Here is a 26197-nt window from a genome sequence, read left to right as displayed (position 1 = left end):
CTGTCATTGGTCCTTCTGAATCTTAGATCCATCCCTTATTTTTTTTGACTACACCATGGCCTGCAGGATCTTAGTTCCCCTGACAAGGGATCAAACCTAGGCCCTCAGAAATGAAAGCATTAAGTCCTGACCACTGGACTGCCAGTGAATTACTGATCTATTCCTTTTAAAATTCATAAATTTTCCTTTGAGACAGTCACAAGACACTCAATGAACTTAGCTCCCATCTCTTTTGATCCAGAAGTGATAAAAGGAAATGTTCCAATATTGTAAAGGCCTAATCATAATTACTTAAAAATAAGTTATGACCAACCTAGATAGCCTATTACAAAGCAGAGTCATTACTTTGCCAACAAAGGTCCGTCTAGTCAAGGCTATGGTTTTTCCAGTGGTCGTGTGTGGATGTGAGAGTTGGACTGTGAAGAAAGCTGAGCGCCAAAGAATTGATGCTTTTGAACTGTGGTGTTGGAGAAGACTCCTGAGAGTCCCTTGGACTACAAGGAGATCCAACCAGTCCATCCTAAAGGAGATCAGTCCTTCGTGTTCATTGGAAGGACTGATGCTAAAGCTGAAACTCCAATACTCTGGCCACCTCATGCAAAGAGTTGACTCATTTGAAAAGACCCTGATGCTAGGAGGGATTGGGGGCAGGAGAAGGGGACGACAGAGGATGAAATGGCTGGATGGCATCACCAACTCGATGGATATGAGTTTGAGTGAACTCTGGGAGTTGGTGATGAACAGGGAGGCCTGGTGTGCTGCGATTCATGGGATCACAAAGATTCAGACACGACTGAGAGACTGAACTGAACTGTGTTTTGGTACAGCAGTCTTTTCAGTGTTTTTTCAGTGTCTCTCAGAAAATGAAGACCTAAAGCATCACACCTTGCCACCTGGAGATTTTATCTACTAGAATAGATACCTCCAGAAAAACTCTCTTCAGCCTTTCTGGAAAGGCCCCTATTAAGTATTCCTAACCAACTCTTGTGACACCAGATTCTAAGGAACTGACTCTTGGATTCACATGACACAGTTAAAGAGAGCACCACACGCTGACTAGACCTGCACATCATCTGGTGACCTGAAAGTAAAGACTTCTCAGAATTGAACCAGATGACTTCTAATGAGACAGTTTTCCCAAAATATTCAGAACAGGCCTGTTGGAGTTTGTCACCACACCTTTGATGAAGACACTTCAGATGATCGCCACTATTATCCTGGAAATGTATGCACTTTAGGCAAAAAGTGTTTCACAGTTCTGCTACTCCTTGTTATTCAAATGTAACCTCAGTAGGTTTGCAATCCACACTTTCCCTCAGATGTGAAATTGCACAAAGGAAAGGTCCTCCCTGGCATTGAGATACAAAGTCACTGACACACACACAAAAATCTCACACTTGGATCAGCACTGCTTTCTGAGAGATTCTGATCAAAAGGGGGAAATGTAAAAAACAAACACACAAAAAACAAATCTCGAAGAGTCAGGAGATCAGAAAGGCTGGAGAATCTTTTCTAGCAGAAATCTTTCTTTCCCCCCTGGCAAGATTCAGCCAATGAAAAGCAATGGACTTTTAAAACATCTCTCCAACTTCCTTTTCCCCCATAATGGTGTCCTCTCCATTTTTGTTGGGAACTTACAAGTTCCCAGGGTGGCAGACCTCAAATTGCAATTCTTTTCATAATAAACTTGTTTACGTTAGAGAAATAGTTGGCAGTCAATTTATTTTAGGCAGACAATATGTGGTGGCATCTCAGTGGTTTTTCAAAGTTAGAGTTTCCTAATATCCTATAATATTGAGCATCTTTTCATATACTTACTTGTCATTTGTATGGTGAGGTGTCTGTTGAGATCTTTTGCCCATTCTCAATTGCATTTTTCCTTCTCTTGCATTTTTAGTATATTTTGGATAACTTTTATCAGCTATGCTTTCTGCAAATATTTTCTTAGTTTGTGGCATCTCATTATCTCCAGATATCTTTTTATAGTGTGTAATCATGCTATATATATAATTAACTTTTCATCATAACACTATAGCAACCATTTCCCATTTTGCTTCAGACTTCCCAACCATCCTCGTACGCTGCTGCTTCCTCCGCAGCCCCACAGAAGAAATTATCCCCACTTTGCAGGTGAAGGAGATAAATGCCTGGGAGCTTGCTGCCTAGGGTTCCCGCGCTGCTGACCTGCAGAGCTCAGAATCCCCCGGGGAAGCAGCCCATCGCCTCCGACCCTGCCTGCCGCGCCCGGCAGGTTTTTGGGAGTGGTTTCTGTGACTCGGCATTTCTTCTGTCCTCTCGGCCTCCCAAACCGCTCTGAGAGCACGATCCTTAGTCTGAGCTTGTCCCGGGATTTCAGAACCGGCCTGCAGGCCTCTCCAGCCGCTGGGCGGGCGCTCTCCCCACCCTCCTCCGGGGCAGGAGCGGAGGCGGAGCGAGCAGTCCACGCCCTCCGCCGGCCGGGTTCCCTCAGTCGAAGCGCGGGCGGCGCGGACACCAGACCGGTGTCCCGGAGCGCCGACCCCGGAGCGCGGGGCCCCAGCGGGCCCACTCCGTGAGGAGCCCGAGCGCGCCGACCACTGGACAGCACGCGACGGACGGCTGGCCTGCGGAGCCGGGCGCGGTGTGGGCAGGGCGGGGCGGTCCCCGCCCGCCTCCCAGCCGACGGCTCCGCCCCGGAGACCCCTTATCGGGCCCGGCGTGCCACCCCGGCCTGCGCCGGCCAGGTACTGCTGGGCGTGGGAGCAACTCTAGGCTGCCCCGCCGCCTCCTTCCTCACCCAGCCTGGGGCCTCAGGAGGTCTCCCGCGAAAGCGAAAGCGAATCTCTCGGTGCGTCAGCTTGGGACCGCCGGGCCCAGAACAGTCTCTCGGGCTGGCTTCCGGAAGGGGGCGGGGCTTTTGCTTCCGGTGGGTGGGGGGCGGGCGACTCGGCTCCCGGAGTTCGGGCGGTGGGCGTGGCCCGCGGCGTTCCTGGAAGTCGGGCAGTGGGCCAGTAGGGTGGTAGGCGTGGCCCGCGAGTTTCCGGAAGTGGGGCGCCCAATTGCCAGCCGTCCACTGGACAGCACGGTTATCCCTGAGGCGTCTCGTCTCGCCGGGAGTTTGGGTCCGGCGGGACCGGGCGGCGATTTGGCTCCGGCGTGATAACTGCGTGACGTGGAGACGGCCCGTCACGTGGTCTGCGCTGTGGTGTCGGGGGAGGTGGCGGGTCGTCCCTGCGATGTCGTTACGAGCTTTCGCCGCCCCGGGTCACGCGGGCGCCCTGGGGCAGGGCCTCTGACGGGGGCGCCGGGGCCGCCGCAGCTCGCGACGCCGTCAGACGCCTTCCCGCGCCGTCTTCGACGAGAGCTGGGAAAGAAGGATCGACGGGCACGGCGGGGAGGGCGTCGTCAACCGGTGGCGCGTGCTTTCACGAAGTGACTGAGCGCACACACGCTCTCGTAGCCTCTTCAGAGTTTTGAAGAAGGTCAGCGCCACCCTTCTTTCCTTACACTGGACAGCCTCCCACAGAGGCGGGGTTGGCTGTTCATTACTTTGTCTCTCGCTGTTCCTTCGGCTCTTCTTTGCTCGGAGCTCTTGTGTGTCCTGGACAAAGCCCGAGGCCCTTTACACTCAAGCGACTTTGCAGTAGAACCGCTATTATTCTCCCTCCGTTCACACAGGAAGAAATCAAGGCAGAAGTGACTTCTTACTTGATCTACATTTTGTAACCATCAGGTACGTAGGTGCAAGAGTGGGAAGGAAATTGTAGTCAATTATAAATTTGGGCAACTGCACCCTTCCAAACACAAAAGGTAAAGAGGAAGCTTGTTTAAAACATTTGAGGTATCTCATCATTGTAATTATTATTACTGATAAAACAACTAAAATGATGAACTGTAATTTGCATGTTTCTCTCGCTGAGCTGTATTGAGCACCACAGATACATTGCACTTTCAGGATTGTGAATATTCACGAGAATAAAGAAAAATCCCTAAATAACAGTTTCCAAAATTGAAAATTTCTCTTGGATGCTTATTAATCGGCAACATGGTAATACCACCAGTATGAGCTGGGAATTTGAAAAAGCACAGCTTCCCATGCTATGGTTGGATGTTATACTTCGGCAAAAATGATCGTGTTAACCTAGTAGAATATTGATTTTGAACCACATGTTTTCATATGTTTTTAAAATTTAGTCTGTACTTTCCCTATGTTTCTGAATGTGGCATACTTATTTAGTACAGGTGAGCAGAATTGTAAGATAGGTCTTTGCATCTGATTTTAACAAAGACAAATGATTGTTTGCTCTCTGGAGAAGTAACATGTGTTAGTGAACTGACAGTGGAAATTTGAGTGAAGACATTAAGGCTCAGTTCTGGGATCTGTTACTCTAGGTGAATCATTAAACTCTAAATTTTAGTTTCTTAATTTGTAACTTGAAGCCGATGTATTAATAAGTTGGTACTTCAGAGGGTCATCATGTGCAGGATAACGCTGGGTTGAACTCTTGCAGTCTTCTCTCTTGCCCAGAGCTCTTGTTTATCTGAGGCAAAGTATCAAGCAGTTAAAATCCAAGAACCTTGAGAAATTCCCATTGGATGCCTGAATAAAAACAGAGTTCCATCTGCAGAGCAAAAGGGGGGCATGATAGTTGGGTAGCCAGCATTTTCTGTCAGACTCATCATGTATGGTCCTCACTGAAACATTGAAAAAAATTGCCCTCAACCACTTAAAGGTAAATATGAATTTTTTTTAACTTAAAAAAAATTATTGCAATACACAGAAAAGAACACACATCATAACTGTTTGACTCTCTTAAGTGTCCTGAAGTGAACATTAAGAAGAAACAAGTATTGCCATCACTCCCCCACACTTCCTTTCCTTCCCTGCCTCCTGCTTCCACCTCGTAGTAACTACTACCCTGACTGTTAATTTTGTAGATTAATTCTGCCTGGCTCTTTGATGTTATATATTGTTAGTAATTTGTATTTTTCCCCAGTTTTACTGAAGTATAGTTGACAAAATTGAATGTAGATATGAATTTTTTTTATGTAGACTTACAGATAATTTGTGAAGTTTCTTGGAATTTTCAATTAATTTCAGTGGAGAATTCGCTTCCTTAAATCCCTGAATTAAGTACACTTATGCAAAAAACATTTTGAAAATCCATTAAAATAGACCGTTATATTCTCTGTTGAAAGTCCTTGATCATAAGATGATATGACAGGTTAGTGTGTGTTCATTAATTACTGTGTAACATGACTTTACAGTGTGACTTTCTACTTGGCTACTTTCAGAGTTTCTGTGACTCTTGGGTATCTAAACCACTCACCAGTCCCTCCTAAGATATTCAGTACTTACAGAGTTGAATCATTCATGGGGAATGGCCGGGGGAGGGGGGGAGCAATAAAAACAAGTCATTGGAAACCATGCAAAAGGTGCATAAGGTGAAGTAAGACCAGGCTAAACCAGCAAACCACAGATGAGGAGAGCCAGCTGGGGTCAGAAGCCAGCCTCACAGAGTGCTGCAGGCCCACCTGGAAGCCCCTCTCCCTGGAGCTGCATCGCTCCTGCAGGAGGCAAGGCAGGTCCTAGTTGGTCTTGGCAGCTCTGAAGAGAGAAGACCTAGCTGAAGGATAGAGAGCAGGTAGAAGTCCTCATCTAGCTGAATCTTAATACCCTATGGTCATAGTTCAGGGCATGGTTATAACTCCTTCCTGTTTCTGTACTGTCTGGGAGCCTTTTTTAATGTTACTAAACATTCATGCTGTGCTTAGTTGCCCAGGTGTGTCCGACTCTTTGTGACCCCATGGATTCTAGCCCACCAGGCTCCTCTGTCCATGGGATTCTCCAGGCAAGAATACTGGAGTGGGTTGCCATGCCCTCCTCCAGGGGATCTTCCTGACCCAGGGATTGAACCTAGGTTTCCCACATTGCAGGCAGATTTTTTACCAGCTAAGTCACCAGGAAAGCCTAAGAATACTGGAGTGGGTAGCCTATCCCTTCTCCAGGGGAACTTCCTGACCCAGGAATCGAACCAGGGTCTGCTGCATTGCAGGCAGATTCTTTACCAGCTGAGCTACTGGAGAAGCCCACTAAACATTCACATATCACATCATTTTTGAAAACTGCTAGATGACTTTCATAATGTGAATGAGCCATAACTTACTCTCCTGTGTTATGTATATGTCAGTTGTATTATGTGCTTTTGCTGTTCTCTCTAATGTTACTGGGAATATCCTTGTACATAATCTATATCAGTGTCTCTGATTTGATTCTTTAGGATAAAGAATTACTGAGTGAGGAACTTAACTCCCTTTAAAAAATTTTTTTATTATAAAGGTAATTTGTATAAAAATTAGAAAATGTAATAAATGTGTAAAGAAGAAATAAAAGTCACCTGACCATCCAGATATCCTTGCTAACATTTAGGTGTCTTTCGCTGTGTCTTTTTTTCCTGTACATATAGCTATATGTGTACCTAGCCATCCACCTGTTAATGTATTGACTATATAATACTATATTTTATGAATGTGCTATAATTCACTTAACTTTATTTTTGGATGATTAAATAGTTCTCTTTTTTAAAAAAAATTATGCATTTAATGACCAACTGCCTTATGCCAGGTTATGTGCTGGGCACTGTAGATTGTGCGTAAGATAGTTTCCTGCCTTCTGTGAGCTTAATTGAAATAATTCCCAAATTATAGCTATCTAACTGGTTCAAGGTACTGGGTGCTGTGAAAATGTCTAATAGGAAGACATAGGATGGCTTCCCTGAGGAAATGACATCTCTGAGACCTCAAGGGGGAGCAACTTTTAGCCAGGAGAAGAATGTGCACTCAGAAGCTTGTAGGGGAGAGTGGACACCCCCACCCTGCTTCACAAGGACTGGTCCATAGAGAGCTACTGTGAAGAGTGGATCCCAGCTGCACACCCCCATTCTCACAGCCTGGGAAACAGTGTGAACGTGACGAGTAGGGGTAGACGGGTGGGCCAGTCATAGCCAGAACCACAAAGCAGGCACCAATGTGTGTTCAGATGTTTCTTCTCATACACTGCTTACCAGTCTGTGAGGCAGTCATTATTATTTCCTTTTGCAAATGAGGAAATTGAGGCTTATGTAAGTTACCCAAGGACTGATAAATTAGAGCTAGATTTCATATGGGAGAAAAGCCTGTGCCCTCTTCACTGTCGTGACAGCTTCTAGTAGCTCACCTTCAGGCCCTGCCTCCCCTGCCCCCACCATGGTCATGCCCTTTACTGGGCAGCCTCCCCACACCCCGTGTCACTGCCCCAAAAATGTGCTTCTTTCCAGAGGGCACTTCCTCTTACTTGGAAATGTCTCATGTTACAGGAAAATGGCTCATAGTGTAATCTGCCATGCTGATATGTGAGCTTTGTTGGAGTAGCAGGGCCCACCAAAGACTTTGTGCAGGATGTAGAAGGTTGGTTACCTGAGCCAGACTACAGCAGGCCGCTGACAGGACTGCTCTCAGCTTAGGCATTTTCAGAAACCCCTTCAGCCACTTAAAAAAGCTTCCCATCCCAACATTTTATTAAAAATTTCAAAGTGCAAAGTTAGGTTTTACACCCGCAGCTAACATCATACTAACAATGAAAAACTGAAAGCTTCTTAAGATCAGGAATAAAGGGAATTCCTTGGTGGCCCAGTGGTTAGGACTCTGTGCTCCCACTGTTGAGGGCCTGAGTAGAATCCCTGGTCCAGGAACTAAGATCCCACAAACCACATGTGCGGTGCTACCAAACAAAACAACAAAGCAGGAGCAAGACCAGGGTGCCCACTCTTGCCTCTGTTATTCAACATAGTATTAGAAGTTCTAGCCAGATCCACTAGGCAAGAAAAGGCATGTGAATGGGAAAGGAAGAAATAAAGCTGTCACTGTTTGCAGATCATGTGAGATACATAGAAAACTCTAAAACACTCCATCAAAAAACTGTTAGAACTAAGGAACAATTTCAGCAATGTTGTAGGATACAAAGTCACTAAGTAAATAAATGTTAGTCGCTTAGTCCTATCTGTCTCTTTGCAACCCCATCGGCTGTAGCCTGCCAGGATCCTCTGTCCATGGGATTCTCCAGACAAGAATACTGGAGTGGGTAGCCATTCCCTTCTCCAGGGGATCTTCCCAACCCAGGGATTGAACCTGGATTTCCCACATTGCAGACAGGTTTTTTTTACCATATAAGCCACCAGGGAAATCAGTATACAAAAGTATTTTGCATTTCTATATACTAATAAAGATAGTGGAGGTGATGGAATTCTAGTTGAGCTATTCCAAATCCTGAAAGATGATGCTGTGAAAGTGCTGCACTCAATATGCCAGCAAATTTGGAAAACTCAGCACTGGCCACAGGACTGGAAAAGGTCAGTTTTCATTCCAATCCCAAAGAAAGGCAATGCCAGAGAATGCTCAAACTACCGCACAATTGCACTCATCTCACACACTAGTAAAGTAATGCTCAAAATTCTCCAAGCCAGGCTTCAGCAATACGTGAACCGTGAAATTCCAGATGTTCAAGCTGGTTTTAGAAAAGGCAGAGGAACCAGAGATCAAATTGCCATCATCCACTGGATCGTGAAAAAAGCAAGAGAGTTCCAGAAAAACATCTATTTCTGCTTTATTGACTATGTCAAAGCCTTTGACTGTGTGGATCACAATAAACTGTGGAAAATTCTGAAAGAGATGGGAATACCAGACCACCTGATCTGCCTCTTGAGAAATCTGTATGCAGGTCAGGAAGCAACAGTTAGAACTGGACATGGAACAACAGACTGGTTCCAAATAGGAAAAGGAATTCGTCAAGGCTGTATATTGTCACCCTGTTTATTTAACTTATATGCAGAGTACATCATGAGAAACACTGGACTGGAAGAAACACAAGCTGGAATCAAGATTGCCGGGAGAAATATCAATAACCTCAGATATGCAGATGACACCCTTATGGCAGAAAGTGAAGAACTAAAAAGCCTCTTGATGAAAGTGGAGAGTGAAAAAGTTGGCCTAAAGCTCAACATTCAGAAAACGAAGATCATGGCATCCGGTCCCACCACTTCATGGGAAACAGATGGGGAAACAGTGGAAACAGTGTCAGACTTTATTTTGGAGGGCTCCAAAATCACTGCAGATGGTGACTACAGCCATGAAATTAAAAGACGCTTACTCCTTGGAAGGAAAGTTATGACCAACATAGCATATTCAAAAGCAGAGACATTACTTTGCCAACAAAGTTCGTCTAGTCAAGGCTATGGTTTTTCCTGTGGTCATGTATGGATGTGAGAGTTGGACTGTGAAGAAGGCTGAGAGCCGAAGAATTGATGCTTTTGAACTGTGGTGTTGGAGAAGACTCTTGAGAGTCCCTTGGACTGCAAGAAGATCCAACCAGTCCATTCTGAAGGAGATCAGCCCTGGGATTTCTTTGGAAGGAATGATGCTAAAGCTGAAACTCCAGTACTTTGGCCACCTCATGCGAAGAGTTGACTCATTGGAAAAGACTCTGATGCTGGGAGGGATTGGGGGCAGGAGGAGAAGGGGACGACAGAGGATGAGATGGCTGGATGGCATCACTGACTCGATGGATGTGAGTCTGAGTGAACTCCGGGAGTTGGTGATGGACAGGGAGGCCTGGCGTGCTGCGATTCATGGGGTCGCAAAGAATCGGACACGACTGAGCGACTGAACTGAACTGAGCTGAATCTTCCATGTTTGTAGAAATGAAAGTCTAAGGAAGAAAGATTGTGGTCTTCTGTGATTCCTGGAAATAGGAAAAACATTCATCTTAGAGACTATAAATCTATCTTCAAAAAATAAAGGCACACCAAGCGTGTGGTGGAGCGTTTGTACACTGTTTGTGTGACGACTTGTCTGTACTGACGTGTCCTCTTTTCTTCACAGGGTTGTGTGTTTTCGGGGCATTCTGGCCGTTCAGAAGGAAAGCAGCCATGTCCTTGGACGACATTAAGATGAGTTCTACAGACTTCCTGGAGCAGGCAGACCTGGACAGTGGGGGCTTCGGGAAGGTGTGTCTGTGTTTACACAGATCCCACGGACTGGTGATCCTGAAGAAGGTGTACACGGGCCCCAAGCGCACCGAGTGAGTCAGGGGCAGATTTGGGCAGGCCACGTGCTGTGCCAGGGCGGTGGAATCGGGTGGCACAGCCTTTATGAGACAGACCTGGGTGCAAGGGTCAGCCCTGAGGCTTCATATCGGATGGCCCTGCAGGGCGGTCATTGACATCCCTGACTCACGAGGATTCAGACGCCGGCTAGGGGAGAGCTCCAAGCTGGTAAGTAACAGAAGAAAACTGAAGAGGAGGAAACAGAGAGGAGGCGGCCCAGGGCACGAAGCCCTGGTTCGTGAGTCACAGCGTCCAGGACCCTCTCTCTGAGGCAGTCGGGAAGCTGTATTATTTCCCTCTGCTCTCGCCCGAGTGGCTGTGAGACAGGCCATGGGTTTAGTCCACTGTCCAGTGCGGTCTTTGTTTCCCGGCCGCATTTCCTTGGTGCTCTTCACCAGCTTTGCGTTGATTGGTCATTGGGTTAATGCTTCCTGTGCACTGGCCGTGGTCCCGGGAAGGAGGCACCCAGGGTGGAGGGGCAGCCCCGGGGACGCTTGGGGGCGTTCCCAGGGCCGGGAGAGGAGCGGGCTGCCCCTGCCCATCTGACCCCTGCCCCCTGCCCCCAGGTACAACGAGGCCCTCCTGGAGGAGGGCAGGATGATGCACCGGCTGCGGCACCGTCGCGTGGTCAAGCTGCTGGGCGTCATCATGGAGGAGGGCAGCTACTCACTGGTGATGGAGTACATGGAGCAGGGCGACCTCATGCGCGTGCTCAAGGCCCAGGTACACCTCGCCCGGCCCGCCAGCCCCTGTGCCTCGGACTCCTGTGCGAATGGCTGGTGGTTTGGATTTTCTCAAGAATAACAACACTGGATGAGAAGGTTTCCAACAGCAAGATTCATCCTGTTTACCAAAGCCAAATAATTTTAATGCATTTTTAAAAGTGTAGATACCTGCACTTTCTCGGTGGTCCAGTGGTTGAGACTCCCTGCTTCCACTTCCAGGGGGCACGGGTTTGATCCCCGTTCGGGGAACTAAGATCCCTGCCTGCCCTGTGGGGTAGTCAAAACACAAGTGTATGTACCTGTTAAGAGCAAGGCCAGTGCTGTTTGCTCAGGAAGCAATAGCAAGTGTGACAGATAACGGGGCACAGGTCGGGATGTGAATGTCTGGTGCGGTGGTGTGTTGACAGACACGCGCACAGCGAGCTGTGGGAACACAGGGGAGGGGCCCCCACCCTGCAAGGTGGTCAGGACGCATCTTCGGGGCCTGTGGGAAGGGAAGCTGCTGGCTCTGTCCTCAGGTCCGGATCCACTGCTCTTGAAGGAAGCTGGTGCTTTGGCCCCTTTAAGTCCCTTTCCGTCTCCCGGACTGACTGCCACTCGTTTCAGGTCAGCATCCCCCTGTCCGTGAAAGGGAGGATCATTATGGAGACCATCGAAGGAATGCGCTACCTCCACGGAGAAGGGGTGATACACAAGGACCTCAAGCCAGAAAATATCCTCGTTGACAGCGACTTCCACATCAAGGTAACCACAGTCAGGGCTTCTGGGGGTCGGCGCGATTCTGATTCTCAGTGTAAGTCCTTTTTCCGGACATGATGTGTGCCAAGAGCAGAGCTCGCCCAACTCCTCCCTGGTGACGGCGGTGCCAGAAAGCTCTGCCAAGGAATGAAAAGAGGGAGGCTTGGTGGGGGTAGTGATCTTTATTTATTCCTTTACTTACATCGGGAGAAGGCAATGGCACCCCACTCCAGTACTCTTGCCTGGAAAATCCCATGGACGGAGGAGCCTGGTAGGCTGCAGTCCATGGGGACGCTAAGAGTCGGACACGACTGAGTGACTTCACTTTCACTTTACTTACATCTCCTTTTTAAAAATCCCTTTCCTTTTGAAAACTCTGTCCACTGTAGTCAAAGGAAAAAGAGGGAGGGTTTTCTTTTCTCCTCTAGGTGGACCATCATGTCAAGGTGGCTTTGGCAGCATGAATCCCAGCCGAGCACAAGGGTCTGAAAGGGGAAGTGGAATTGTGGGGAGGACGCAGGAACTGCTTACGCAGGCGTCCCTTTACCAGAAGATTCTGCTTCTAGCGCTCTGTTCCAGCCCTGGACAGGGTTTTTTTTGTTTGTTTTTTTTTTCTTGTGTCTTTAAAAGAAGGTTCTTTACGTTAATAACTTACCTCTTAAGATCTGGGTTAGAATTTGAGGATTCTAGACAATCACATGCCAGAAATCATCCCCAAAAGCTCGGATTCCCTGAAGCAAAAGTGGAACTGCCGCCTCTGGTGTCTTCACTGTATAGCTCTGTCATTCTGCCCTGCCGCCTCCCTCCGTGCTCTGTGTCTGACCTTGGTATTTTTTTCTTTGCCTTTTTGTCTGTCTTTCCCCTCTTCCGCATCCCATCTTCTCTCAGGTTCAGGCTCCCAACTCAGCACCAGCAGCTACACTCCTATCCTCCGTGTGTCTTTGGGATCCTTGGAAATTCACATCCATGGGCTTCTGGACACCCTTTGGGAAAACAGAAGGTGCAGTACCATGTGCTACACAAGCCAGCTGAAAAGAAAGTGCCTGTTTTCCCTAGCCTCAGAACCAACAGAAAACATGCAGAATAAGTGAGGAGTTAAGAGTAAACATGTCTAGTTGTTGTTCTTCTCAGGAATATCTTCTGCTTTTCTCCCCATCAACCACCACCCCCCACCCCCAGATATTGCGTAAGAATCGAGACACCAGAATTTCACACAGACTTTCTTATGGGAGATTTTCCAGACGTCTGAGGACATATGTTTTCTACTAGTTTGTTCAGAGGTAGCTGTTTTAAACCTGTCCGGGGCAGCCGTTTCTGCAAATGTTACAGTCCCTTCATCTACTGGATAAGCCCCCAATTTAAAGACAGCTTTGATTTGCTTGCTGCCGTCACAGGAGCATCCCGTTGGTTTGCTCTCCTGCAGATAGCTGACCTCGGCGTCGCTTCCTTCAAGACGTGGAGCAAGCTGACGAAGGAGGAGCACAATGAGCAGCGGAAGGCGGGCGGCAGTGCCGGGAAGAGCGGTGGCACGCTGCACTACATGGCCCCTGAGCACCTGAACGATGTCAACTCCAGGCCCTCCGAGAAGTCCGACGTGTTCAGCTTTGCCATCGTGCTCTGGGCGATCTTCGCCAACAAGGAGCCATACGAGAGTAAGGCATTGATAGAGGAGGGGGCCTGGGGGCTGATGGGAGTTGTCAGTGGGGTGACAGCGTGCAGTGAGGTCGTGGAGGTTTATCACTGTTTGTTCAACGTCTGTCTCACCCACCGGACTGTGAGCTCCACGAAGGCCGGGACCGCATCTCATCCATTCACTGCTCTTCCTCCGGTATCTACACACGGAACGTAGTGGGTACTCGGCAAGCATTTGTGGAATGGATAGTAATCTCGATTTAGGAACCGGGGGTCATAGGACAGATCGGAGCTTGGGTAGTGCATCTCAGCTTGCAGGGTGCTCAACAATCCAGGCTTCCTCCCGGACAGGAAGGCTTGCTCGGTCCTTGTGAGGACTTTCAGGGCACACACTCCATACTTTCATCCATCGACACACCCCTCCATTCAGGAATTGTTTATTTTCAGTACTTACTGTGGGCTCTTTACTGGGAACTCAGTCTATAAAAATGAGAAAGACAGGGTTTGTGCAGGAGAACAGGTGCATAAGTAGCTGTTCTTCACTGTGTTAAAGTGAAGTCGCTCAGTCGTGTCCAACCCTTTGCGACCCCATGGACTGTAGCCTGCCAGGCTCCTCTGTCCATGGGGTTTTCCAGGCAAGAATACTGGAGTGGGGTGCCATTTCATTCTCCAGGTCAGTGTGTTAAGAACCTGAACTAATGGCCCTTCTCCTGCCTGCTCTTCCTGGGTGACTGTCAGCTTCCAGGATTCAATCCCCTCTTTGCTGCTCAAACCCCTAGTGGTGGCCTGGACATCCTCCTATCTGTTAGATCCAGTCCACGTACCAGAGGACCCCCCAAAGCAGTATCCCCCAAAACTAACCCATGTTTTCCATGCTGCCCGAGTGGCTCACTCAGCTCTGCTCTTACATCCAGAAAATGGCGTTACCATCCACCAACCAAGCTGCCCAACCAAGAACCTCAGTCTCCAGACTCAGCCTTGCCCTCCTACATCAATCAGACATAGAAACCTGTGAATTTGGGAATCCCTGGTGGTCCAGTGGTTGGAACTCACACTTCCATTGCTGAGGGCTGGGATTCAGTCCCTGGTCAGGGAACTAAGATCCTACAAGCTGCACAGCATGGCCGGAAACTGTGACCTCCGGGCATATCAGATTCAAGATGCATCCGCATCTGTCTCCAGAGGACCCTGTCCAGTTCACACCCTCTGTGGCAGGCTCCTCGTGCCACCACCGCTCGCTCACACTGCCATCAAACAGGCCGATCAGGCCTCTCAATCATCTGTTTAAGATCCTTCCAAGATACCCTTGACATTCGGGATCAAGTTCAAACCTCTCAGTATGGAGCACAGGGCCCTCTCTGATTTGGCTAAGCTGTTCCTTCCCTCCCTTGCCTCAGCCAACATGCCCAGTTACACTGAGCTGGTCATAATTTCCAGATACATCTTGATTTCTGCAACTCCCAACCTATTCAGATCCTGCTTTGTTGGCCTGGAATCTTCCTCTCTGAATCTTCCTTCCCAGTTCTTTACCTGGATAACCCTGTTTATCCTTTTGGACCCAGCAAAGCCTTTTCTGACCTTCCAGTAGTGGTCCTGCCACCAAAGCCCTCTGTGCTTACTTCTTGAACAGCCAGTATCGCTCTGAATTTTAAGTCACTCTTACTAACGAGCTCCTTCAGCGCAACCGCTGTCTGCTGTTTGTCTCTGTATTAAAATCTGGAGTGTGTCACGGCTTTATTTACATATTCAGTCGTCTGCCAGGAGACAGCTTTGCCAATAATCTGCCTTTCCTCTCTTTGATCGTCTCTGGGGAGGAACAGGTCTGCTTATCATCCCAGGGCATTCTGCCCCTCCCTGGTATAACTGTGAGAGATCAGTGGCCTGGTCCAGGTTCTGTCATCTCCCTGCCTGAGAGGAGTGGGACCTGAACGTCTCAGCTCTTCTTTCCATTTGCTCTGTAGACGCCATCTGTGAGCAGCAGCTGATACTGTGCATCAAGTCTGGGAACAGGCCAGACGTGGAGGACATCATTGAGTTCTGCCCGCGGGAGGTTATTGACATCATGAGGCAGTGCTGGGAGGTGAACCCGGACAACCGGCCCACGTTCGCGGGTGAGTCCCCTCCGTGCGGGCACCGCCTCCCTCCCATGTCTTCCTAGTGAGAGGCTGACGGGCGGTACTTGGAGTTTTTAGGAAACCGAGTTCCACTCCTGATTTCAAACTGATTTTCTAGATTCCAAAGGCTTTGTTCAAAGAAAAGTTGCCATCCCTCTCCCAAGCATGAAGGCATACAAGATCCTTTTGTTTCTTGGTGGTATTTTCCCCCATAGTTAAATTTGTTTAATTGTATTAAAATATACGTGACACACAATTTACCACTGTAATCAATTTTAGGTGTTCAGTTCAGTTCAGTTCTGTCCAACTCTTTGCAACCCCACAGACTGCAGCACGCCAGGCTTTACTGTCCATCACCAGCTCCCAGAGCTTGCTCAAACTCATGTCCATCGAGTCGGTGATGCCATCCAACCATCTCACCCTCTGTTGTCCTCTTCTCCTCCTGCCTTCAATCTTTCCCAGAATCAGGGCCTTTTCCAGTGAGTCAGTTTTTCGCATCAGGTGGCCAAAGTACTGGAGCTTCAGCTTCAGCATCAGTCCTTCCAATGAATATTCAGGACTGATTTCCTTTAGGATTGACTGGTTGGATCTCCTTGCAGCCCAAGGAACTCTCAAGAGTCTCCTCCAGCACTGCAGTTCAGTGGCATTTAGCACATTCACAGCGTCTTCACCTTCCTCACCTGAAACCATACCCGTTCACACTGACTCCCCACCTGCTCCCAGCCCCTGGAAGCCGCCACCCTCCTGTCTGAACACTGACTCCCCACCCGCTCCCAGCCCCTGGCAGCTGCCGCCCTCCTGTCTGTCTCTGTGAACTTGGCTTCGCGGGGTCCCCCATGTAGGCGGAATCCCACAGTGTTGTGCTGTCGTGACTGGCTGGTTCACTGAGCACAGTGTCCAGGGTTCCTCCAGGTCATATCCTGTCAGGATCTCCTCCCTATTTCCTGCTGAGCGGTGTTCCGCAGTGTGAGGACCGCACCGTGTCTGTCCAGTCACCTGCTGCCGGATGCTGTGGTGCTTCCCGGCCGTCTGACTTCTTAGCTTCTTTGATCTCAGTTCCTTCCTGTGTGGCTGGCATCTCTGGAAGTGTTATTTGCCATCTGCATCGGGCTGAGAGCAAGAGGAGAAGGAAAGGGACTGGAGTTTGTCACATCCATGTACCTCTTGTCATCCCCCTTTGTCACCTAGGGCCTTACTAAGGTCCTGGAGGCAGAGGGAAAGAGAAAATTGGGTCAGGAAGAAACAAAGAGCAGGAAGGAACTTAGGAGCCTGCAGGGGGTTCTGTGCTCGTATTTCTGCTTTGAGGAAACCGATTTGAAACCCCACCAGCCACTCCCATGAGAGGGTTATGGGGTGATTGATTCAGTTGCTTTCTTACTCAGTCAGCCTGAATCTTGTCCTGGCTTGGTTTCTTCTCATGCCTTTTTCACCTTTTTAAACTGAAATTCTGCTTCTGAGATAATTGTAGACCTATATGCAGTTGTAAGAAATAATGCAGACATCCCGTGTACCCTTTACCTGGCTTCCTCCAAGGATCACATCTGGCCAGACTCAGTACACACCACAGCTGGAATACTGACCCTGACACAGTCAGATTCAACACACCACCATCTCCACAAGGGTCCCTCCTGCTGCCATTCACAGGAGTAAAGCTGCTGGGGATACTCACGTCACAGGTGTTCGTGTGAATGTAAATATTTCTCTAGAGTAAGTACCCAGGAGTTAAGTAAGTAAGTCATAGGTGGTTTAATGTCTAGTTTGTTTTTTTTTTTTTTTAAAGAAACTGCCAATCTGGGCATTCCCTGGCTGTCCAGTGGTTAGGACTCTTTGCTGTCACTGCCAGAGACCCAGGTTCAATCCCTGGCTGGAGAACTAAGTAGGATCCCAAAAGCTGTGCAGCATGGCCAAAAAAAAACCAAAACCCTGCCAGCTGTTTTCCAGAGAGGCTGAGCCATTTTATATTCTCACCAGCTACGTGCAAGTGACCCAACTTCTCTACACCCTTACCAGCACTTGGTGGTGCTGCTGCTCGTTCAGGTAGCCTCTGATAGGTACGTAGTGATAGCTCAGTGTGGCTCTGGCTTCATCTCCCCAGTGCCCAGTGACGGTGGGCATCTTCTCGCGGGTGTCTCTGCCATCTGTGTCTCTTCCACGGCGCAGTGTCGCTCTGTGTCTTTTGCCCACTTTCTAATTGGATTTTGTCTTCTCACTGTTGAATGTAGAGTGTTCTCTGTATGTGCCATATAGTGTTCCTTTCTTGGACATGTGATTTTCAGTTAGCTTCTCCCAGTCTGGAGCTTGGTATTTTTTTTTCCATTCTCTTCTCAGGATCTTTCATAGACTGAAAGTTTTTATTTTGATGAAGTCTTCTTCATTAATCTCTCCTGTTGTGGATGATAATTTTGGTGTCAAGTCTGAGGACACTGTCAGGATTAGATCCAAAATACTTTCTTCCCTTTTTTTTTCTGAAAATCTTAAGAGTTTTACATTTAAGTCTGTGTTAAGTTCTTTTTTTTTTTAATGATTGTCAAGGAAAATTCATTATTGCCAGTGAAGGAATGACAGCACAGAACTAAATATTTGGTTTCTTTTCTTGCCATTTATTTAATGTCTTATTGGGAAAATACCGTGATCCATGTCGAGTTAATTTTTGTATGAGGTGTGAGGTTTAGGCTGAATTTTGGTTTTTCCTTTTTGCCCTGTTCCACCGCCATTTGCTGAACGGCTGTCTCTCCTCCATTACCTTGTTTCTCTGACTCTTTACACCAGATCCCTACCCTGCGTATTCCATCCTGGATCACCTCTGATGCCAGAGGGACAAACAAGGAGCCCACCCTTCCTTTATCATCTGGATATTAGCCCTCTTAGGCAGGGCCTTGTGCTGCAGCAGAGCAACTACCTAAAGCTGCATTGTGTTGGGCAGGAGCCCTTGGTTTCCTTCCAGTGGTATCCCAGCCTTCGTTCTGTCTGCATAGAAATTAGTCTTGTCTATTTATGAAAGTGATTTAAAGTTTTATTCTGTTGCTTTGCCCACAGATTAAGGCACGTAATTCAAAGATAATAGACTCTTAATATCTAAATTTTTAGAAAATACTTAAGAAATTTTAAAGTGCTTTTTTTTTTTTTTTTTTTACGTATAGGCATTGAAGAAAAATTTAGGCCTTTTTATTCAAATCAATTGGAAGACTATGTAGAAGAGGATGTGAAGAGTTTAAAGGTGGGTGACATACCAGCTGCATTAAAGCAAATACTGTATCAGTCATGAAAACCAAAGCATTACACTTTACTACTGAGATTCGAGCTAAGCAGCTGGGGAACTGGGAAGTTCCCCTGTAGGGGGGCATGGCAACCCACTTCAGTACTCTTACCTGGAGAATCCTCATGGACAGAGGCGCCTGGTGGGCTGCAGTCCATGAGGTTCCAGAGTCGGACACGACTGAGTGACTAAGAACAACAGAAAGCACAGCTTGGTAACCACAAAAAAACAAAATTAGCAGTTTTATGCAGGTATCATCAAGTTAGCATTACTGGACCCATTCCTCTGTCAAAACAAATGAAGTGAGAGGAAAATATATCTAGCAATATGGAAAAAGATAAGCACAGCATCACTGGAATAGGGTGGAAAGGAACCATAGGTGGGTCAGTCATTTTGAAGAATTCTTGAAAGATTAAAACGCCAACAGAAATATCTTTTGAGACATATAACAGGAAAAAAGTTTTAAAAGGCCAACTCAAACATAATACTCAAGAAGTCCTGGAGGAGGAAGTCTTGGGTCAGCGTATAGAGGAACAGATCTCACCTGGCACGTTGGCGGGCATTGTCACCTGGGAGCCATGCTTGTGTTTGTTTCAGAAGTTGACTCTTCCCCCCAGCCCCTCCGTGCTGAGCAGCAGATGGGAGCAGACCCTTCCCGGGATCACAGAGGTTTGTCAGAGACCGTAGCCAGCTAACCAGCCAAGAGGAGCAGAGACTTCCCCCACTCACATGCTCGGGAAACAAGCTATTGTCCTAAGTCTTACCATATTGCTCTTATCGTGGGAGAGAGACTGCGCTAAATAAAACAGGCAGGAAACAGAGGTTTTAAAATACATACAGATACACACACGCAATCAGACAGTCAAGAACTGCCAGACTTTTGAGGGACACCTACACTGTAACAGAGAGGTACCCGGTGCAAACCAAGGAAGCAATCACAAGGACATCGAGGAAGGCAGTTGCTAAAGCAGAAAAGCATGAGCGCAGCGCTCAGGGATATCTCACGATGATAAAAGCTTCATTTCACCAGAAAGATGATAGCCTGAAGTCTGTTGGCCTTTGAACAACACAGATTTGAACTGCATGGTCCACTTATACTCAGATTTTTCTCAATAAACACGTACTACATGATCGTCACTTGGTCGAATTTGTGACATGGAACGACAAATACCAAGGGCCGGCTGTAAAGATGTATTTGGATTTCCGGCTGTGAGAGAGGTGAGTGCCCCGATTCCTCTGTTCAAGGATCAGCTGTGTAATTTAGAGAAACCGGCTCAACTAGAGACAGAAAACCTGAATATTCCTATAACTATTAAAAGAGAGTTAAGCAGTCTTACAAGAAAATTCCACAACCACATAACTTAATCAGCAATTTCTGTCGAATATTCAGTGAAGAAGTTACCCCGATGTTATACAACTTGTCTGGATAACAGAAGAGGCAACTTTTATGAGATGAGCATAACCTTGATTCCCAAACCTGAAAGGCAGATACAAGAAAGGAAAACTACACAATGATTTCGCTTAACAATGTGGTTTTGAAAATCCTGAACAAAATGTAAACAAGTTGAATCCACCAATGGACGATAAAGATTGCAAAAGATATGTGGTTTCACTAACAGAAAAGCAAAGTGAATTCATTATAATTTTTCATCCATTAGATCAACAAGAGTTTTGAAAGACTGATACATCAAGTGTTGGTGAAAATGCAAAGTAACAGACACTTTCATGCAGTATTAGTAACAGTGTAAGTTGGTAAAGTTTATTGAAATGTGAAGCATCTATCAGACTTTTAAGCATGAACTTTTGCTGCAGCTCTGCTTAGTAATCTATCCTGTTCACGTGTATGCTCAAAGATTTAGCTTCAGATGTTTGCACCTTTGTGAGACTTAAAATTTGGAAATATATAAATTTGGAAATCACCCGAATATTTCTAAGTAGATGTACTAAGTTATGGTTCAGTTCACTTCAGTCACTCAGTCACGTCTGACTGTTTGCAATGCCATGAACCACAGCACGCCAGGCCTCTGTGTCCATCACCAACTCCTGGAGTCCACCCAAACCCATGTCGGTGATGCCATCCAACTCTCATCCTCTGTCGTCCCCTTCTCCTCCTGCCCTCAATCTTTCCCAGCATCACGGTCTTTTCAGATGAGTTAGCTCTCCACATTAGGTGGCCAAAGTATTGGAGTTTCAGCTTCAACATCAGCCCCTCCAGTGAACACCCCGGACTAATCTTCTTTAGGATGGACTGGTTGGATCTCTTTGCAGTCCAAGGGGCTCTCAAGAGTCTTCCCCAACACCACAGTTGAAAAGCATCAATTCTTCTGCGCTCAGCTTTCTTTATAGTCCAACTCTCACATCCATACATGACTACTGGAAAAACCATAGCCTTGACTAGATGGACCTTTGTTGGTAATGTCTCTGCTTTTTAATATGTTGTCTAGGTTGGTCATAACTTTCCTTCCAAGGAGCAAGTGTCTTTTAATTTCATGGCTACAGTCACCATCTGCAGTGATTTTGGAGCCCAGAAAAATAAAGTCAGCCACTGTCTCCCCATCTATCTGCCATGAAGTGATGGGACCGGATGCCATAATCTTAGTTTTCTGAATGTTGAGCTTTAAGCCAATTTTTTCACTCTCCTCTTTCACTTTCATCAAGAGGCTCTTTAGTTCTTCTTCACTTTCTGCCACAAGGGTGGTATCATCTGCATATCTGAGGTTATTGATATTTCTCCCGGCAATCTTGATTCCAGCTTGTGCTTCCTCCAGCCCAGCATTTCTCATGATGTACTCTGCATAGAAGTTAAGTAAGCAGGGTGACAATATACAGCTTTGACATACTCCTTTTCCTATTTGGAACCAGTCTATCGTTCCATGTCCAGTTCTAACTGTTGCTTCCTGACCTGCATACAAATTTCTCAATAGGCAGGTCAGATGGTCTGGTATTCCCATCTCTTTCAGAATTTTCCAGAGTTTATTGTGATCCACACAGTCAAAGGCTTTAGCATAGTCAATAAAGCAGAAATAGATGTTTTTCTGGAACTCTCTTACTTTTTCGAGGATCCAGCAGATGTTGGCAATTTGATCTCTGGTTCCTCTGCCTTTTCTAAAACCAGCTTGAACATCTGGAAGTTCACGGTTCACGTATTGCTGAAGCCTGGCTTGGAGAATTTTGAGCATTTACTAGCATGTGAGATGAGTGCAATTGTGCAGTAGTTTGAGCATTCTTTGGTATTGCCTTTCTTTGGGATTGGAATGAAAACTGACCTTTTCCAGTCCTGTGGCCACTGCTGAGTTTTCCAAATTTGCTGACGTATTGAGTGCAACACTTTCACAGCATCATCTTTTAGAATTTGAAATAGCTCAACTGGAATTCCATCACCTCCACTAGCTTTATTCATAGTGATGCTTCCTAAGGCCCACTTGACTTCACATTCCAGGATGTCCGGCTCTAGGTGAGTGTGAATGATCACATCTTCATGATTATCTGGGTTATGATCTTTTTTGTACAGTTCTTCTGTGTATTCCTGCCACCTCTTCTTAATATCTTCTGCTTCTGTTAGGTCCATGCCATTTCTGTCCTTTATTGAGCCCATATTTGCATGAAGTTATGGTTAGTAAACAGTGTCAGACTTTATTTTTCTGGGCTCCAAAATCACTGCAGATGGTGACTACAGCCATGAAATTAAAAGACGCCTATTCCTTGGAAGGAAAGTTGTGACCAACCTAGATAGCATATTCAAAAGCAGAGACATTACTTTGCCAACAAAGGTTCATCTAGTCAAGGCTATGGTTTTTCCTGTGGTCATGTATGGATGTGAGAGTTGGATTGTGAAGAAGGCTGAACGCCGAAGAATTGATGCTTTTGAACTGTGGTGTTGGAGAAGACTCTTGAGAGCCCCTTGGACAGCAAGGAGATCCAGCCAGTCCATTCTGAAGGAGATCAGCCCTGGGATTTCTTTGGAAGGACTGATGCTAAAGCTGAAACTCCAGTACTTTGGCCACCTCATGCGAAGAGTTGACTCATTGGAAAAGACTGATGCTGGGAGGGATAGGGGGCAGGAGGAGAAGGGGACGACAGAGGATGAGATGGCTGGATGGCATCACTGACTCGATGGACATGAGTCTGAGTGAACTCCGGGAGTTGGTGATGGACAAGGAGGCCTGGCGTGCTGCGATTCATGGGGTCGCAAAGAGTCGGACATGACTGAGCGACTGATCTGATCTGATCTGGTCTGATAGTAACTATATAATCATTTAGGAGTGGTGGAAACTAACAAATGAAATGGAAAGATCTTCAAGACTTATTGTAAGTGAAAAAATAAATCGCAAAACCACAGAGCATGACTCTGTACATGTGAGTGCTCAGTTGCTCAGTCGTGATAAATAATAATAAAAAAAATTTTTTTCATCAATCAGCTTTATATGCAAGGGTTTATTTTGGTTTCATTATATTCGTTGGTCTATATGTCTTTCCTTAGTCCAATACCACACTGTTTGATTACTGTAGCCATGTAGTGAGTTTTGAAATCAGGAATCTTTTTAAGATTGTTGTGGCTATTTAGGAAAAAAAGTTCATTTATTTTTTTTAATATTCACTGCTTGTAAGAACTATGTGATATTTCTACCTTCTGAAAAATTAATTCTTGTAAAAATTTTTTGGAACTATTTTCTGCTGTTTACCTAAAGTGTGTTTTTATGCTCTTAATTTTAGAAAGAGTTTCCAGGCCAAAATGAAATTGTAAAGAGAATGAAGTCTCTCCAAATTGACTGTGTGGCAATAGCTCCAAGCAGGTCAAATTCAGGTAACTTATATTGTGATTGAAAATCTATTTATTTACTTGTTTGCTCGTTCACTCACACAACTGCGTAAAATGTTATTTGAAATTGTATGAGAAAAAGAAGCTGTAAAATTTAACGCCTATCTTAAAGGAATTAATAGTATATTTGGAGTTAAGATACATATGGGCTTCCCTGATAGCTCAGTTGGTAAAGAATCCGCCTGCAGTGCAGGAGACCCTGGTTCGATCCCTGGGTTGGGAAGATCCCCTGGAGAAGGGAAAGGCTACCCACTGCAGTATTCTGGCCTGGAGAATTCCACGGACTGTATTGTCTATGGGGTCGCAAAGAGTCAGACACGACTGAGCAACATTCACTTTCAAGATACATGTATTTGAAATACTGGGTAACAACAGGTTCACCAAAATCATCAAGTATCCTGAACACATACTCTGATAGGGACACATAATATATCTGATAGGGAGGAGGTGACAGTTCATGAAAAAGAAAGGAACACAGGCAGGAGCAAGGTCCTCGAGAAGGTCAGGGACGGGCACATCCAGAGGACGTGCAGGGAGGCTGGCCTCAGAGTCAAGCAGGCGTGCTTTTCTCATTGTCACAAAAGGGAAAGCAGAGTCTCAGAAATTAAAGCCACTCATCAGTTGTCTGTTCTGGGGCAAATTACTCAACTTCTTGTGAGCCTCATCCATCATTATGGTAATAATTGCTCCTGGTCTTTTGTGCTAAGTCACTTCAGTCGTGTCTGACTCTTTGCAACCCTGTGGACTGTAGTCTGCCAGGCTCCTCTGTCCATGGGATTCTCTAGGCAAGTATACTGGAGTGGGTTGCCATTTCCTCTTCCAGGGGATCTTCCTGACCCAGGGATCTAACCCACGTCTCTTGCATCTCCTGCACTGGCAGGCGGGTTCTTTACCACCAGCACCACCCGGGAAGCCCACTCCTAGTCTTACAGGGCTTTTAAAGAATAAAAGAACCCACGGAAATGCTTAGCCCAGAGCTGCTGCCGTTCTCATTTTCCAGCCCTCATCACACCAAGGAGACACTTTCTCTGCTCCAACACAAGTCCCTTTCTTCCTTAGTCATTCCTACAACACCTGCTTTTCTGCTGCTTGGTTATAACTTTTCTTGTGCTCTCTCACCACCAGCAGGACAACCACTCACTACCTATGCAACTAGGAGGAAGACCAACTAGTAAATGCTCTTTATTTGTTCTCAGAGTTTTCAGTCTCTTGTCCGAGGTGCAGATTCCCGATGGTGCTCGGGGTCTGTTTTACTTCTTAGTGTTCCATGATGCTCTTTCCGATGCTGGTCATTTCTTTCCAGCCACAGAACAGCCCAGTTCACTGCACAGCTCACAGGGCTTCGGCATGGGTCCCGTGGAGGAGTCCTGGTTTGCTCCCGCCCCAGATCACCAGCCGGAGGAGAATGACTTCCTGCTGCACAGTAAACTCCAGGAAGAGGCCAACTACCACCTTTATGGCAGCCGCATGGACAGGCGTACAAAAGAGCAGCCCAGACCAAACATGGCTTACAGCAGTGAGGAGGAGAGGAGGCGCAGGGTCTCCCATGATCCTTTTGCACAACAGAGACCTTATGAGAATGCTCAGAGCCCAGGGATAAAAGGCCTCGCTTACCCTGGTGTGATGAGTCACACCAGTGCAGCCCAGCAGCCAGCGGGGCTAAGCAGCCAACCCCAGTCACCATACTGGAGAGATGGATCATTTCATCCGCTTGGAGTGAGACCGCTGGACCTGGGGACCATGAGTCCACGAGTTTGGTATGGGCCAAACCCAGGCCACATGCCAAGCCTGTATAAAACTCCAGTGCCTGAGACCAACCTCCTGGGGAACACACCCACCATTCCATTCACCTCCTTGCCATCAAGAGGTAAATGGGCCTTGGAGTCACACTGTTCTTTTAAATTTTCCTGAAAATAAAGCCAGCCACTACTCTGTCAGAAACTAGAAGGTAACAAAGGTCAAGCTGTTTGGAGTCTTCAGCCGCCAGACGCACCTTGCCACCCCGGAATAGTCTCATCAGATCCCTCAGCCTAGGCTGTCTGTTCAGGTGGGCTTCAGGCAGCTACCCACACGTGCGGGGTGACAGAGCCTGGCCTCCAGGAGGCGTCCTCCGCTCTAAGCCGAATCTCAGTAGTCCACTGTGTCCTGGCTCTGATGTAAGGGGAAGTAACTGCCTGTATTCTTTCACTTGCTTGCTGTTTTCTGAAGGTAAGAAGTAAGTCTCAGACACGTTCATCCTTTATCTCGTCTAGACCAGAGACTACCATTTGTGATGAAAACCACATTGTTGGGCAACCATCCCCTCCAGAACTCTTCCTTCTTCCCAAACTGAACCTGTCCCCGTTAGACACTAACTCCCCTTTCTCCCTCCTTCCCAGCCCCAGGCAGTCAACCTTCCGCTTTCTGTCTCTACAAATTTGATGACTCTGGGACCTCATATAAGTAGAGTTGTATGGCATTTGTCCTTTTGTGACTGGCTTACTTCACTGAAGAGTGTCCTCAAGGTTCATCCATGCTACATCATGTGCCATTATTCCCTTATTTTAAGGCTAAATAGTAATGCATTATTATTATGTGGTCCATCCAGAATGGACCACATTTTGTTTATCTGTTCATCTGTTGACGGACACTTGGATAGCTTCCACTTTTTGGCTGTTAGGAATAATGCTACGAACATGTGTGTATAGATATCGGATTAAGACCCTGCTTTCAGTTCTTTGGGGCATATACAAGTAGAATTCCTGCATCGTATGGCAGTTTTTTTTAACTTTTTGAGGAACCACCACTGGTTACCA

The 26197-nt window shown here is 46.8% G+C and overlaps 1 protein-coding gene across 3 annotated transcripts in view; it reads left to right on the top strand.

The window, feature by feature from the left end:
• The first annotated feature begins 2183 nt into the window (after positions 1–2183).
• The window catches only part of RIPK1 (receptor interacting serine/threonine kinase 1), a 33739-nt gene continuing 9725 nt past the window's right edge, over positions 2184–26197 (top strand). Inside the window, exons 1-9 of one of the 3 annotated variants that reach the window (XM_005223843.4) lie at positions 2184–2723; positions 9895–10093; positions 10685–10841; positions 11450–11587; positions 13005–13233; positions 15175–15324; positions 18468–18544; positions 23297–23387; positions 24706–25269. In XM_005223843.4, coding sequence (XP_005223900.1) covers positions 9942–10093; positions 10685–10841; positions 11450–11587; positions 13005–13233; positions 15175–15324; positions 18468–18544; positions 23297–23387; positions 24706–25269 — 1558 coding nt within the window. In that variant the 5' untranslated portion in view covers positions 2184–2723; positions 9895–9941. 3 annotated transcript variants of the gene reach the window in all.

This window comes from Bos taurus, chromosome 23 (genome assembly GCF_002263795.3).
Source record: "Bos taurus isolate L1 Dominette 01449 registration number 42190680 breed Hereford chromosome 23, ARS-UCD2.0, whole genome shotgun sequence".
Classification (NCBI taxonomy): Eukaryota; Metazoa; Chordata; class Mammalia; order Artiodactyla; family Bovidae; genus Bos; species Bos taurus.
The sequence above is the reverse complement of the archived record's forward strand: the minus strand, read 5'-3'. Positions and strand labels throughout refer to the sequence as shown.